Raw genomic sequence first — 13,918 nt, 5'->3', positions numbered from 1 at the left:
ATAGGAAGTGCCTGGGGTGAGGGGGGGAAAGCAGGCGTCACAACGCTGCAGGTAGGTCTACCAGCAGCCTAAAAGCAGCACTCCCATCAATACCACCCTCATGCTCTTGTCTCTCAGTCACACCATGCCGCTCTCCACAGACACGAGCTTATCGGTCTGCATCACACGCTAGCGTACAGGCCTGGCAGAGCCCTGCTTTTGCGCAGAGGTAAGCGGCACTGTGGAACTCACCTGGTCTGGCCTGGCTTCGATAGCGAAGGCACACAGGACCTCTCCCCTCCGGCACAGGGCCGACCCGGAGGTGGAGGCGAGTTCCTTGGTCAGGTTGACCCCGCTGCTCACCAGGGACAGGCTGGTTGTGCTGAACGTCACTCGCCAGAACACAGTGACGTCCTCGAAGACCCTGGGCAGAGGAGGCGAAGCAGAATGAAGCACTTTATAGCCCAGACAGGTACACAGCACCCACACAGAGCTGCAACAGCATCATCTCCTGCACTCAGCTAAAGCACTTTTCCCTACACCTCCGAGTCCGTGTAATACCTGTTCTCTTGCCTTTGTAAGACAAGCATGGCAGTTCTGTTCTGTTCTGAGTCCTCGTCCAGCACGTGCCCGGTCTGTGAGCTCACGCTAAATCCCACAATGCCGTTCTGAAGGTCACTTCCTGAAAGAGAATTCACCACCATTAAACCAACAAATTTGCTGGTCCACAACTGCCACTCACAAAATGATTAGGACCAGGATGATACACTGTGAAGAGTACATTTTCTGGGATTTAGCACTTTTGCTCACAACAATGACATAAGAGTGTTCAAAAGCATCTGTAGTTTTCCAAATAAATATTACAGTAGATTACTGCCTTACAGTAAAGTCCCTTTTTGACAGCAGAATGAAGGGCTGCTGAGTGGGAAAGGGGTAAGATACACACAACGAAGAGCATTACCCAGTATAATAATTTTGGCAAAGGAAGTGAACCCATGCTCGTCTGGCATCCCCACGATCTGTGCCCCGCCCTCGGGGTCAGTGAGGTAGATGAAGAAGACTTCCTGTCCCTCAGGCTCCAGGTCATCCAGGATGACCAGGGTGACCTCAGCCTCCACCTGGCCGTCCTGCAGCGACGCGAAACCAGATTCCAGTAGGAAGTCCTCGCCCTCCAGCGCCAGCGTGGCGTTGGGGTCCGGAGTGAAGGGGATGCCCTCGGGTCCGGCGGCCGCACTCCCTCCCCCGTAGGCCCGGACGCCGATGCGCACAGCTCCGGCGTGCCCCGCGGTCCTCCGGACCCTCAGGGTCACGGTCTGCTGCTGCGTGCCATTGGGCCTGTCCTCAGGCGTCCGCACCAGCGCCGGCCCAATGCTGAGCCACCCGCTGACCGCGTCGTTGGCCAGGATGGTGATGGACGCCACGCTGAACTGGGGGAGGAGCCTCGGCCGGGCGCGGGCCGAGGGCGGGGACCCGCTCAGGACCTGGGCGTCGGTCAGGTTCACGTAGAAGGTTTCGTCCTGCTCGGTCAGCTGGTCGTCGCGGATGGACAGGGGGATGGCGGCAGAGTTCTGGCGGGCATCAAAGAGCAGCTCCCCGCCCCGCACCGCCACGTAGTCCACCCCCGCGTTGGCACTTCCGTCCCACGTCTCGTAGGTCAGCCGGGTCCGGTTGCTGCGGAAACCGAACAGGCGCTGGACGTAGAGGGTGACGGTCTGTACGTCCTCCTCCACGACCAGCTTCCGGGAGTCTGGAGCGAACTGGTACACCCCCAGGGGCTCCACCTCAGCCACCGTGAAGCCAGACCTGTAGGTGAGGAGGTGTTGGGGGGGCGTAGAGGAAGGGTACATCACATTATTACTGTTTGGAACCATCTTAACTGTGATCAGTCGAGGACAAACAAATCAGGAAAAGTTCACAAACAGGCAAACGCATACACATATATATCCTTTGGATTTCAGTTGCAGTTTGATGTAAATAATGGCATTTAGAATGAGCCCTTGAAATAGAACAAGAGCAGAAAGACTCCATGCTGTACTGTACTAGATCAGTTGGAACAAGATTATACACTGACATATACACAATTAAGAGAGGGAAATCAAAATGCCCACTGCTGCCAGTGCAATTTATCAAACACAATGAGGATCTAACATATGACCATGTGTAATATAGCTCCAAAAGAACACAAAGATCCAGCACACAGGTGCTTGGTCACCTGAGTCGTGCACCCCCGGGTGCATCAGAGCGAGCTGCAGCCAGGTGGACCGCAAAAGCCTCAGGGCTGGACACATTGGTCACAACGGTGAGAGACACCGTCCTGTTCCTCTCGCCGTGGAGCAGTCTGACCATTCCTGGAACGTACAGCAAAGTGAATTTAATCACACACACATTTTCATAAACTGGTCATTCACCTATGAAACGGCCTTTTCTTCGGTGTGCTTTCATGCTAGCTGCCTGCTGAATAGGTAACCAACTGCGGCGTTGTTGATTCTCCTGTGATTACAAACCACGGTGAATTCTGAAGAAGCAACAGGAAAGACTTTACAGGAGGCACAAGGAGACTGCAGCTTTTGGCAGCCTGCTCCAGACACTCACCTGCATTGGGTGTGATCTGGCCTTGCTGGAAGCCCACTGGAGTCTGCCCAGGAGGGTACCCTGCCCTCCAGTCCACATCAACATCCCCATAAAGTCCTCTCCTGAACACCAGCGCCTCACAGTGGCCACTTTCAAAACTGGAGATCTCCAGTGTCAGAGACTCAAACCCAACCTGTTGCCAACAGAAAGCAAAGACACCTCTAACAATATATCACACATACTGCTGTAATATAAAAAGATTAATAATCTAATTCAAGATATTATAGTTTCTGTCTGGTGCCATGTAATACACAAGTATTCAGCTGCACATCATAACCTCTTTTGGAAAGCTTTAAGAGAAGAACAGTATAAAATCTCACAGGGATTTATTATCCTATAAACCAGTTTAATTTCACTAAGACATTTTCTGTAAAGTGCCTACTTCAAATGAATTTTTATGGCACATGCCACTTCATTCAATTTCTTTTTTAATTTGTATCCATATTCAGGAGCACCTTTTTGAGTTTCACTCTTCTTTTGATGCATTCCTATTGCACTTGTTTTGTTTCAAATTAATTTTATTTCATGTAAAGTAATTACGTCAGAAATGACTTTTGCTGGCTACAGATTATCCACATAAAACTTGCATACTTGTGCCACCTGGTGGTGATGTGAGGGACGAACAGGGAGCCTGAGACTGACCTCGGAATTAGCAGCTTCTTCTGGGACAGTCACAATGGCTGTCTTTGCCTCCAGCAGAATTCGAGGGGGGGAGCTGAGCAGCAGCCCTACGAGGCTCACCTCCATTAGCTCAACGGAGAAACTGAAGCCAGTGGCAAAGAACACCTGAGGGGAAAAGCAGGTGTAGGTTAAATGTCCATTTAACCACGATGGCTTGAGGGGCAGCAGTGGATGTAAGTCTCATCAAAGTTTCAGCAATAAACGTAACCTGCAATGTTCTCAATCTAAAATCAAAATATAAATCCACTTATAAAACATCCACGAATATTATAAATCATGTAAGAATAAAACACGCTAATTTAGCACAGATAAATGCTACTGGTCTTAAGCAAACAAATGAAAGACAACTCCTAAATGAAACCACCCTTTTACGTATACAGTTGTCGAGACTCTTTACCAAGATGTCAAGGGGAAACCATGCACTGACCACTCCAGAGACGGCTGTCAGGCATCCATTAAAAGTGATAAATGGCATGGTTTTTCACAAAAGCCCTGGTGGTGCCAGGCCAGTAAAGGCATTACCCTGCAGGTCACAGTATTCCACATTCACATACCTGCTTACTGACTGGCACTGTGACGCTGGCAGAGCTCGCCCCATCTTTCACCAGGAGGTTTCCCAGAACTGTGTCCACCAGGAAGTCCTGGCCCGGGCCCAGCCCGTTGGCGGTGATCCGGTACTCCACCGAGACATTGCCGAAAGCCCCCGCGTGCCGCGTGATGTTGAGGGCAATGTGGCGGCTCTGGTTGCCCGGGCTTACCGCCACGGCCTGGAGGTCGCTGTACAGGGCGAAGACGCCGTGGGGCTCGTCATTAGCCCTCACCCTGACGCGGACGCTGCTCCTGTTGGCGTCCAGCTCCGCCCCTCCCTCCACCGAGCTGAGCCGGACCGTGTACACCTCCTCCAATTCTGGGACGCTGTCCGGCAGGAGGAGGAGCCGGACTTCGGCGTTCCTCTGGCCCGCCGGGATGGTGACGGAGCCCCGGAGGGCGGAGAAGTCGCCCGTGGTGTCGGAGTCGCTGAGGATCACCCAGAAGACCTGGAGGACACAGGGTGAAGACCAGCTGATGACAGGCACGGAGGAATGGGCACTGCTGACACATCATTTCCACAGTCTCCATGGGGCAACAAAACACCACTTTCTGCTCTTGGATAGGGTAAAGAAGAACAGTTCTATTGATTAATACGGTAAAGAAGAGCAGTTCTGTTTGTGGATAGGCTAAAGCAGTACAGTTCTGCTGGTGGATAAAATAAAGCAGTGAAGTTCAATTGGTGGTGTGATACAATATGGTATGCCCAAGTGTGTAAAGTGTGTAAGTATGCCCAAGTAATCACATGCGTCTCTTAAAAACTGTTAGGAATATACATGTAAACCTTCTGGGCAATCCACTAAAAAATTCAAATCACATCAAACTACTGAAAGGAATTTGAGTATGTATGTTTGTATGTTTGTTTTAGGATTTGCACTGTTCTATTTTATCATTAAAGAACAGAGGTGCTTTGAGTTAAAGAAGAGAGGAACCTCTCCCCATTTTATTTACAGAACACATGCAAACACTTCTGTGATGGGCTGGTCATGTGACACACGTCAATAAATGCAGGTCATGTGATGTGGTACACTGCTGAGGCTGTGCACTCACTGTGATGTTGCCCATGACGCCCTCCCTGCGCGTGATTCTGAGGGAGATGCTGAGAGGTCCCTCCATGTCATCGGGCTCATTGTAGGTCCGCTCTATCAGATCCTGGTCAACAAACTGCACTATACCATTGGGGTCTCCAAACTTCTCAATCTGTGACAATAACACACACACAACGACACACACACAAGCACGCATGCACACAACACACAGACACAAAAAGATGATATTTGATCTTAACTGGAATCGGAAAAGAGATATTGAACAGGTTAACAAAGCTTTTATATTTGTAAAAAATAAATATGAATAACATTTCAGAACACGTTTGAAGACTATTCACTCCAGTTGTTTCACATAGTCAGCTAGACTGAGATGAGGCGTGACAAAAGTCTGGAAACAATTTCAACATGCGTGTGGTGATTTTCAATGGTTGAGGTTATACACTATGTTCTTGGCTTTACTCAGTCTAAAAGTGATTCAGTCAGTTTGTCAAAGACAGACTCAGTCTGATTGGCTTACTGATTTTGAAAGAGAATTTCAAATTTCTCCATCAGTTACCTGCTCTCTAAGTGAGTGTGAAAGTGACTGATACTTTCTCAGAATATAAGATTCACTCAGTTTTAGAGTGACAAAGTCACAGAGTCTAGTGACTATGTCACTCATTTAGTCTAGTAGTGTCTCAGTCTGAGCACGATTGAGTCTGAGTGACTGAGTGAATCTCAGTGAGTCTGGAAGTGTGTGTGAGTGAGGCTCTGAGAATGACTCTTACTCTGAGGGTGACCTACCGTGAGTGCAAAACTGCCTGCCCGGGGGTCAATGTCTGTGTCCCCTGAGAGGAGGCCAAGCATGACAACGAAAGTCTCCTCAACCTCCACCTCTCCATGGGGCAAAATCGTCAGCTCAATGGTTCGGAGTCCCCCCTCCCCATCTCTGAAATGGAATGATCCATTCACAGGTTCACCAATGTCTGTGTTTATTGAGGGCAAAACCTCGTTTGAATTGGGACCTAGAATGTTCCATTTTATCTGAGGAAGAGGCAATCACATTTCAGATTAATTAGCATCTCCTGTCAGAGGAAAACAACACATATTTGTGAAGCATTCAGAACACATTGTCAACAAGTCATAGAAAACAACTTATAAATGGAAAAAGGACACTAAACCCCTGGCACCCATTCAGGTTTGTATCTTTGGGCCCTGGCGCTCAGCAATCTGTCCCTGTATTTTCATCTTCCTTTTTTGCCACAGACACCAATGACCTGAAAATCTTACAACTGTCAGCACAATGTAGCTGGTACTACATCATTAACTTGATGGATTGCCTCCGCATTCACGGTCAACCTTACTATCCTCTTCCCTCATTATTTAGAATCTAGCATTACTGGAAACATTTGATTTTTTCCCCTCCATATTTTTTTGCATACATGGCAATTTAACTGTCACATTCACCAAGTTAGCCTGGAAAAAGCCATGAGGTCAGTGACTAAATTAAGTTGTGCCTGACAGCGGTCGACGGTGAAAGGAACTTACCGTGGCTTCTCCTACGAGTCCCCCCGTTCGCTCCAGTGCGAGCGTAAGCCTCATGGTGCTGTTGGGGTTCTTTATGGTTAGGCTCTGATTGAGGAAGCGCACTATGCCACTAGGGGAGTCGCTCTTTGCAATGGTTATCCGAGCAACAAGATGCGCTCCCAGTACAGCGCCTCCCGAGGCTCCAGAGAGCTGGATCTCAAATGTCTCACTGTACTCCCTGCAGAGACAAACCAGAGTCATTAAAACTGTCTCATCGACAATGGACTGCGGTGCACGTCATCAAAGATGGACTCACCTCTAAGCTGGCCATGTCATCAACAAATGGAGGGCTCTATAACACAGCCATGTCACCAGAAATGTACACTGCACTCATGTGTTTACATGATCAACAGTGGACACCGCGCTCACTGCTCCGGGTCTCACCTGTTGATGTCATAGTCAATGGACGGCCCTCTAACCTGGCTATGTCATCAACAACAGACATCATTCTCACCTCTCCGGGTCATCAACAATGGACACGTTGATGTAGCTGAGGTTCTGCCCGTGGCTGAAGGTGACGGAGCCGTTGGGAAGGATGTAATCGAGGCCGGGCAATGCCGTCAGGCCGCGGGAGATAAAGTCAGCCGTGACCTGTCCATATGACCCTCGCCTTCTCACAACAGGGATGACAATAGTGCCCACATCCTCCTCCACTGTGAGGGATATAATGTGTCAGAGGACATGAGAAAGGGCCTGAATTATTCTGTATGCGCACATGCGCTGCTCTGTGTCGGCGGGGGAGGGGGCGGAGCTCACCGGTCATGTTGACGTAATCAGGGTCGAACTCCAAGATTCCCTCAGCGTTGTCGCTCTTCTGAATGACAATGGTGACGGCGGAGACATTCCCTACTGCCGGGGGCTGGTCGAGCTGCAGCCCATGCTCCCGTACCGTGAAGTCCCAGTTACTGAACACAAGGCCACGAGGGGGACAGGAAGTCAGGGTCACACCCCCGACCCAGTACCTCAAGCACCTCCCCATCCCAGCCACCATGTATGCTTTAATATTATCTATTCATTCATGGGACGGTCTTTTCATTCATGGACAGTCAAAGCAATTTACACGGCTGTCATAGCATATTATATACAGGACAGTTGGGTAATGGGTGCAAGGACAGGGTCAGAGGCACAGGATGGTAAATCACAGACAAAACTCATTGCATAAAGTGATAAAGTGTATCGGTGATAAAGCAACAAGCTAAAACGTAGGTCTACGGTAAGCATAAAGCCAATTCAATACAAGTGTACACACAATCCTTATAATGATCAAAGAAACCTTTCCTAATCTCAGAGCACAGACTATGTCTAACACAGAACTTTACATCACACAAGCATACACGCATACAGCGGCTAGTAAATTAGACTACAGGTGTTGAGGTATAGGTGTATAGGTAAAAGAAATGCTTGCTGGTTCTGCAAAGCAAGACATAGTCCAACCAGCTAGGTTTTGGGATGGGCGGCGGCCATTACCTATCATTCAGGAGCTCCACCCGGGTGATGTTTAGGTAGAACTCCTCTGGTCCCTCCGGGAGGGCGTCGTCCAGGATCTCCACGGAGACCCAGCGGGCGGCGACGCTGGGCCCGAAAAGCAGCCGCCCGGAGGTGCGCAGGAAGTCCGACCCGCTGACCGCCACACTGCTGACCGTCTCGTAGTACAGCCACACGGTGCCAAACGTGCCCATGTAGCGCAGCACCGTCACGTTTAGCTTGGGAGACACAAGGGGGCGCACAAGTGACCACCGTGTCATGAGTGTGTGGACTGAGCAGGCCCAGCTGACCAGGATTTACACTGAAGTCAGAGACTCTCTGAGAGGCCCTGAAAGACCAGGCTTGATACAGTGCTTCAGGCAAAATGCCTTCCAGCCTAGCTTGGCTGGAAGACCTGTTCTTATCTCAGTCTGGCCAAAATTCAGGATGCAGAGACAAACATTTCTCATTCAAATCATAAATGGACAAATAAAAGAGGACATTTGCCTCTGTGGTTTTGTGTGGCATTGCGCCCCCTGCTGGAGCGATGTGTGGCTGCAAGGTCACGGCGGGGCAGCTCACCGTCCTCTGCTCCTCAGAGGCCTGCAGGAAGGCCTGGGCGAAAGAGAAGAGGCCGTACGGGAAGTCGCTGGCTGCCATGGTGACGGTGGCCTGCCTGCCGGACGGGCTAATGTCTGCCCCCCCCCGTCACATTGGTGAGGACCAGCTGGTAGATGCGCCGCTCCTCTGGGACGTCATCGTCCAGCACCTGCAGGGGACACACGTAGATCTAGACAAACTGTGCCAGCACATGTCCTTTTGAGGTCACCTCCTCTTACCAGGTTTGCAACAAATCCAATATGACAGTAGGTGGTAATACAGGGAAAGAACAGCTGGATTATTATTTATTTGAGGTTAATCTGCCTCTTTTTTCATAAGTCATTTTCACCAGCACAGGTGAATAAGTCAATATTTATGGCTGGAGACTAAAAGACAGATGGGTCCAACTACAGAGGTGCTCCATGCTCCTAATCATCACCTCTGCTGACTAACTTATTCTATTTTCCCCATACAACAAACCGGTTTCAAACCTTTAGCCTGATGGTGGCAGCAGACTGCCTGTCTCTCATGGTCACCACGCCAGAGGTCTCCTCGAACTCTGAGCTCACGGCTGGAATGATATTCCAGTACACCAGGATTTCGCCAAAGATCCCGGGACCTCGAACAAGGCTGGCACAAACAAATGTTCCCACGAGTCAAATGCTATTCACAGTACTGCACACGACTCAACTTACTGGCCATAATCTTTGTAATAAGAAGATTAAAGCTTTACCTGGAAAAATAAAGTAAAATATCCTTAAAAATGTGATGAATTTTAGCAAAGTATTAGAGACCATAAAATGGTCTCTAATAACATAACATGTTCAGACATGTGGATATGCTCTGCTTAATTATTCACTTCACCTTACATTAGGTGCGTTACAGGTTCCGATTCTACACCGTCTACCACAATAAGCTGTTTAATTGAGACGAAAGTCATGACTTTGATTAATTTCTTATTGATTTCTGTTTGGATTTGTACCTGACTACAGCAGTCCCATTGTAACTTCCCTGCGGTTCTCCGATCAGAATGTTCCGAGAGGATTCCGCAATGGCAACCGTGCCCAAGGCCCCACGGTCCCCCAGGATCACAATGGTGGCCACACCTGTGAGAGAGGTGATCCACTGAGGTGAGATTGCTTCTAATGGTGCTATTCAGGCGAGAGCGGAGGAACTACGTGCCACACTGACCATGCATGGGATCGATGACCGCCTCATCTCTGATGGACAGGAGCTGGACAGTGAATCTCTCATCTCCCTCCAGGACAGTGTCAGCTAGGGCACGGAGCATCACGACCTTCTGAGACTCAGTCTAGCGTGGGTCAAGGACACAGACAATCAATATGGATGGTAACATTCTATAAACACAATTCTGACTTGCTTATCAGCTGAGAAACTGTGGCCAACATGTCACACCTCGCTGAAGATTAGAGTGCCATTGAGGGGTGTCAGGTCGTCCCTGGCTGCGCTCTCCAGGACCCACCCAAGGTGCACCTCCCCCATCCCTCCGGGACTGCGCACCACTGTAAGCGTTGCCACGGCAGCGGGGTCACCTGTGAACTGCGGCTCGGTAATGGTCACCTGAGCCAGGGAAAAATGCATTACTTATCATGTGGGAAAAAAGGCACTCATTAGAATTTAATATTTGGTCTGTCACAGGTGATGGGGAGGGAGAGGGTAGTGTGATGGAGTGATGGGAGTGAGGTCATTTCTTACTGTTTGCTCCTTAAATCCAAACATGCCCAGCGGCGAGTCATTGGGGGGGATGTTGACTGTCACTTCGGATTCGTTCCCCAGTCTGGCTCCTCCCGTCACACGAATTAGGGTCACGGTAAATGTCTCAAGGGTCTCCACCACATTGTCGTCGGTGATGGTGATCTCAATGATGCCCATGCCCTGTCCAGAGAGACAAAACATAAAGGATGTGTCACTGAGGCTTCCATATTCTTCATAAAAAAGTCATAAGTATGCAGTGAAATCAGCCACAAAGAAGTGAATTATTCAGATATTCACCTCTCCATCTTGAAATGTGATATTTCCTGAAGCAGGGGTAAAGTCCTCTTGGCTGGCAAGGATTGGCTGAGCCTCCCAGAAGGCAACCACTCTTCCAATCCTGCCAGCCAATCGTACGATAGGTATTTGGAGAAGGTTCCCTGGGGGAGGGACCTCGTAGGCCAGCACTGCACCTGATGGATCCTGAACAATGACAAGTATCTTTTTACTAGTTAATTTTCACTGATTACATCAGCTGTATGTCTGTGAGGAGGTAAATCCTCTCACACAATAAAACCCAGTCAAAAGAAGGTTAACGGCTTATAGTTCCAGGAAAATTTGGTACAGGGATAAGCCTGATTTCAAGTAAATCAACTTTAACCGAAAACAATACCTAAATGGAGGCAGTAGGTGTGAAAAACACAAGTGAAAGGGATTATATCTCTCTCACATGCACACACACATGCATTCCACCGGTCACCTTGGAGACATTGAACTGGAGAACCCCTCTGGGGTCGTCATTCTCCTGGATGGTGATCTCTGCGACCTCCATGCCCGCCCTCCTCACACTGGGCTGCCCCGCCCCCTGGGGACCTCCCAGGAGCCGCACGCTGGAGATGTTGACCAGGAAGCTCTCTGCAAGCTCGGGGATGTCATCCTATAACACAGACACAAAGACACTGAACTCTGAGGGCCTCTTCAATGCTACCACTCCTGCGTATTCACTAGTCTCAAATGCTGCATGTTGTTGGTATAGCAGATTTAAGAGGAAGTGGGTCCCTGATTTTGCCATGACAAGCCTCTAAAAATCTCTTAAGAGGGGTTCCTGTAGACAGAGCTGAGTCAGGTGGCCTTTAACCAGCTTGTGGCTCTGCTGTCTAGTGAGTAATTGCTGATCGTTCCCAGTTTTTCCCTTCAGACTGGCCATGTACTGATGATGCCTGTACTGTTGGACAGGAAGCAGTACTGAACTGATACAGCCCAGGGGGACCCTCTGGGGTAGACGACCTGTGGTGTATTACAGCTTTGAACCAGTGAAACAGGTCTAGCTCATGCTGCCACAGGCCTTTTGTTTTCGTCTGTGAACATTTGCACAGTTGCAGTTTCAGAGCTCCTGGAAGACACGCGGCTGTTTTGCGTTGCCTCTGCCCAGAGAAAATGCAGTAATAGAACGCAAGACAAAAATAGCTGGCCAACACTGCAATTTACAAGGGTACGGGCTATTTTAGAAAAGTGCCGCACTTCCTCAGTGGCACAGCGGTTGCAGCCGGTGATAGTTTCTTGGCCTCAGCTGTGGGCAATGGGGAGGCAGAGTGCCCACAGTCTGGTAAATGAATCGAGCAGGCCGTCCGAGCCTGCAGTGGGAAAAATCTGCCCCATTATCCCCGAATGGCCCCGGATGAGTCACACGCGCGGACGGTCAGGGAGCGAGAGGACACTCACGGGCAAAACGGTGATGGTGACGAGGACACTCTCAATGTTCTCCTTCATTACCACCATCTCCTCCTTCCCCACGTAGTCCTCGTTCTCGGTGGCCTGGTTGGTGGGCAGCCGGGACAGGGCGGGTCTGGTCGCATAGCGGACCTCCACGTCCCCGACGAATCCTTGCTCTCTCACGATGGTCAGCGTGATATTGGTTGGCCTCCCTGTGACGGTGCAGAAAAACAGATCCTGAAATGTGCACATCCTATCCCTGTGAATCTGAACTTGTGTGTACTGGGCCACACAAATGTTTTTCAAAGAAACTACACTGTAAAGACATGCGGCTGAATTACTTTGGGGCTCTTGTGTCAGGACGTATTGGGAGTCAGAGTGCCACCCGATCACCCCATAGGGGGATCCGTTGGGCAGGATGGTGATCAGGGCGTAAGCCCTCTGGGGATCTATGACAGCACCCCTCCACTGCTCCTCAATCCCCACAGTGGTGACACCGGTGAGGGTGATGGTGACTTTCTCCGCCATCTCTGGAACATTGTCCGCCAGCACCGTGAGAGAGAGAACGGCCAGAGCCTGGCTCGCTGAGAACGTCACCTGAGAACACACCAGTAACGTTAGCACCGCTGAACACAGATTGCCTTTAAATTAAGAAAAGAACCACAAGTGTAAATGGACTTCCACAACATGCTAAAAGAAGACCTAGCAACCACCAAACCACAGAGCTAACATTAGGCATTCTTCACTGTGTTTTTGAGGGGTCGTATCAAAATGAAGAGCCCATACCACTCCTGATGTGGGGAAGATATCGGCTAAGCTTCCATTGGCAGCCCAATGCACCGTCAGTCTCCCAAATGTCCCTCTCTTCCTCTCAACAGTCAGAGAGATGAGGTTGTCCTCTCCCAGCTCATCAGCCTCCTTGGATAATGAGCTCTGGGACAATACAATATTGAAGTGAGTATAAAATAACCTTCAAGGCAATTAAACAAAGAAAACTATTTTTTGGATCATGCTGGGTGTAGATGCCCATACCTGAGCAAAGCCTACAATTCCATAAGCATCATCATTGGGTGGAATGACCACAGTCACTTGACTGTTGAAGCCAATCTCGGCCCCTCCCTTAGGGTTCTTGATTCTGACCCGGAAGGACTCCTCCTCTTCCGGGGTGGTGTCATCAAGGACATTTACAGCTATCTCCAGCGCGGCGTCTCCTGGCTCAAAGCGCAACTCCCCAAAACTGATGGCAGTATAACACAGGAATGACAGGAGGAAGACACCCAGATTCAACTATTTTTAAAAAATTAACGTTCACTGACTGAAAGACTGTGTAATTAAGATTCATGCCACTCATATACTACCTCTCCAAATAAACTATTCCTTTTGTTTGGAAGCTACAGGTGGTCCAGTGAGTATTGTACCTGGGTATAAAGTCAGACTGGTTGGAGACAGATGTCAGTTCATAAATGATGGACCTCGAGTCCCCAGTGGCCACAATGAGGCTCTTTGTGGCGTTGAGATCAGTGACTGGGATTGACAGAAACTGCTGGGCAGGGGGCAGCTCCGACACCACAGAAAAGAGGTTCAGATCAGACCTCCAGGAGTAGAGAGCTGATCCGTTACCTCCAGCCAGCAAGAGGTGGGCTAAGTGAGACAAAAGTGTTATCAGCAGGACAACAATGGCAAAGAAGCACATACGCCAACAGACAGGGAGAAGCTTAGCGAATATCAGCTGGGTTGTAGGTCGGAGAGATACTTACTGATCCCGGAGGGAGGTGTGAAGCTGTGAGCTGAGACCAGCCCAGGGAGCAGGATAGACTGAGAGTGCTGGAAGAAGGAATTTCCGGGGCCCCACACGAGCACTTCGCATGTGGAGCTGGGCCCTGCAGACAGAGGGGCGAGCGCACAGAGGCCTGTTAAATCGCTCTACTCTCTTA

General features: G+C 49.7%; 1 protein-coding gene across 1 annotated transcript in view; it reads right to left on the bottom strand.

The window, feature by feature from the left end:
* adgrv1 (adhesion G protein-coupled receptor V1) overlaps nucleotides 1-13,918 on the bottom strand; it is a 139,956-nt gene that overhangs the window by 64,845 nt on the left and 61,193 nt on the right. Inside the window, 28 exon segments of the mRNA XM_036527651.1 lie at nucleotides 232-403; nucleotides 541-661; nucleotides 941-1,782; nucleotides 2,192-2,327; nucleotides 2,572-2,743; nucleotides 3,253-3,396; nucleotides 3,846-4,328; nucleotides 4,930-5,079; nucleotides 5,712-5,951; nucleotides 6,456-6,672; nucleotides 6,949-7,147; nucleotides 7,251-7,399; nucleotides 7,962-8,197; nucleotides 8,541-8,663; nucleotides 8,665-8,727; nucleotides 9,050-9,188; nucleotides 9,541-9,664; nucleotides 9,750-9,870; nucleotides 9,975-10,139; nucleotides 10,275-10,454; nucleotides 10,572-10,754; nucleotides 11,032-11,208; nucleotides 11,994-12,196; nucleotides 12,326-12,581; nucleotides 12,771-12,917; nucleotides 13,017-13,221; nucleotides 13,403-13,625; nucleotides 13,742-13,864. Coding sequence (XP_036383544.1) covers nucleotides 232-403; nucleotides 541-661; nucleotides 941-1,782; nucleotides 2,192-2,327; nucleotides 2,572-2,743; nucleotides 3,253-3,396; nucleotides 3,846-4,328; nucleotides 4,930-5,079; nucleotides 5,712-5,951; nucleotides 6,456-6,672; nucleotides 6,949-7,147; nucleotides 7,251-7,399; nucleotides 7,962-8,197; nucleotides 8,541-8,663; nucleotides 8,665-8,727; nucleotides 9,050-9,188; nucleotides 9,541-9,664; nucleotides 9,750-9,870; nucleotides 9,975-10,139; nucleotides 10,275-10,454; nucleotides 10,572-10,754; nucleotides 11,032-11,208; nucleotides 11,994-12,196; nucleotides 12,326-12,581; nucleotides 12,771-12,917; nucleotides 13,017-13,221; nucleotides 13,403-13,625; nucleotides 13,742-13,864 — 5,693 coding nt within the window.

The sequence above is a fragment of the Megalops cyprinoides genome, chromosome 4 (assembly GCF_013368585.1).
Source record: "Megalops cyprinoides isolate fMegCyp1 chromosome 4, fMegCyp1.pri, whole genome shotgun sequence".
Taxonomy (NCBI): domain Eukaryota; kingdom Metazoa; phylum Chordata; class Actinopteri; order Elopiformes; family Megalopidae; genus Megalops; species Megalops cyprinoides.
The sequence above is the reverse complement of the archived record's forward strand: the minus strand, read 5'-3'. Positions and strand labels throughout refer to the sequence as shown.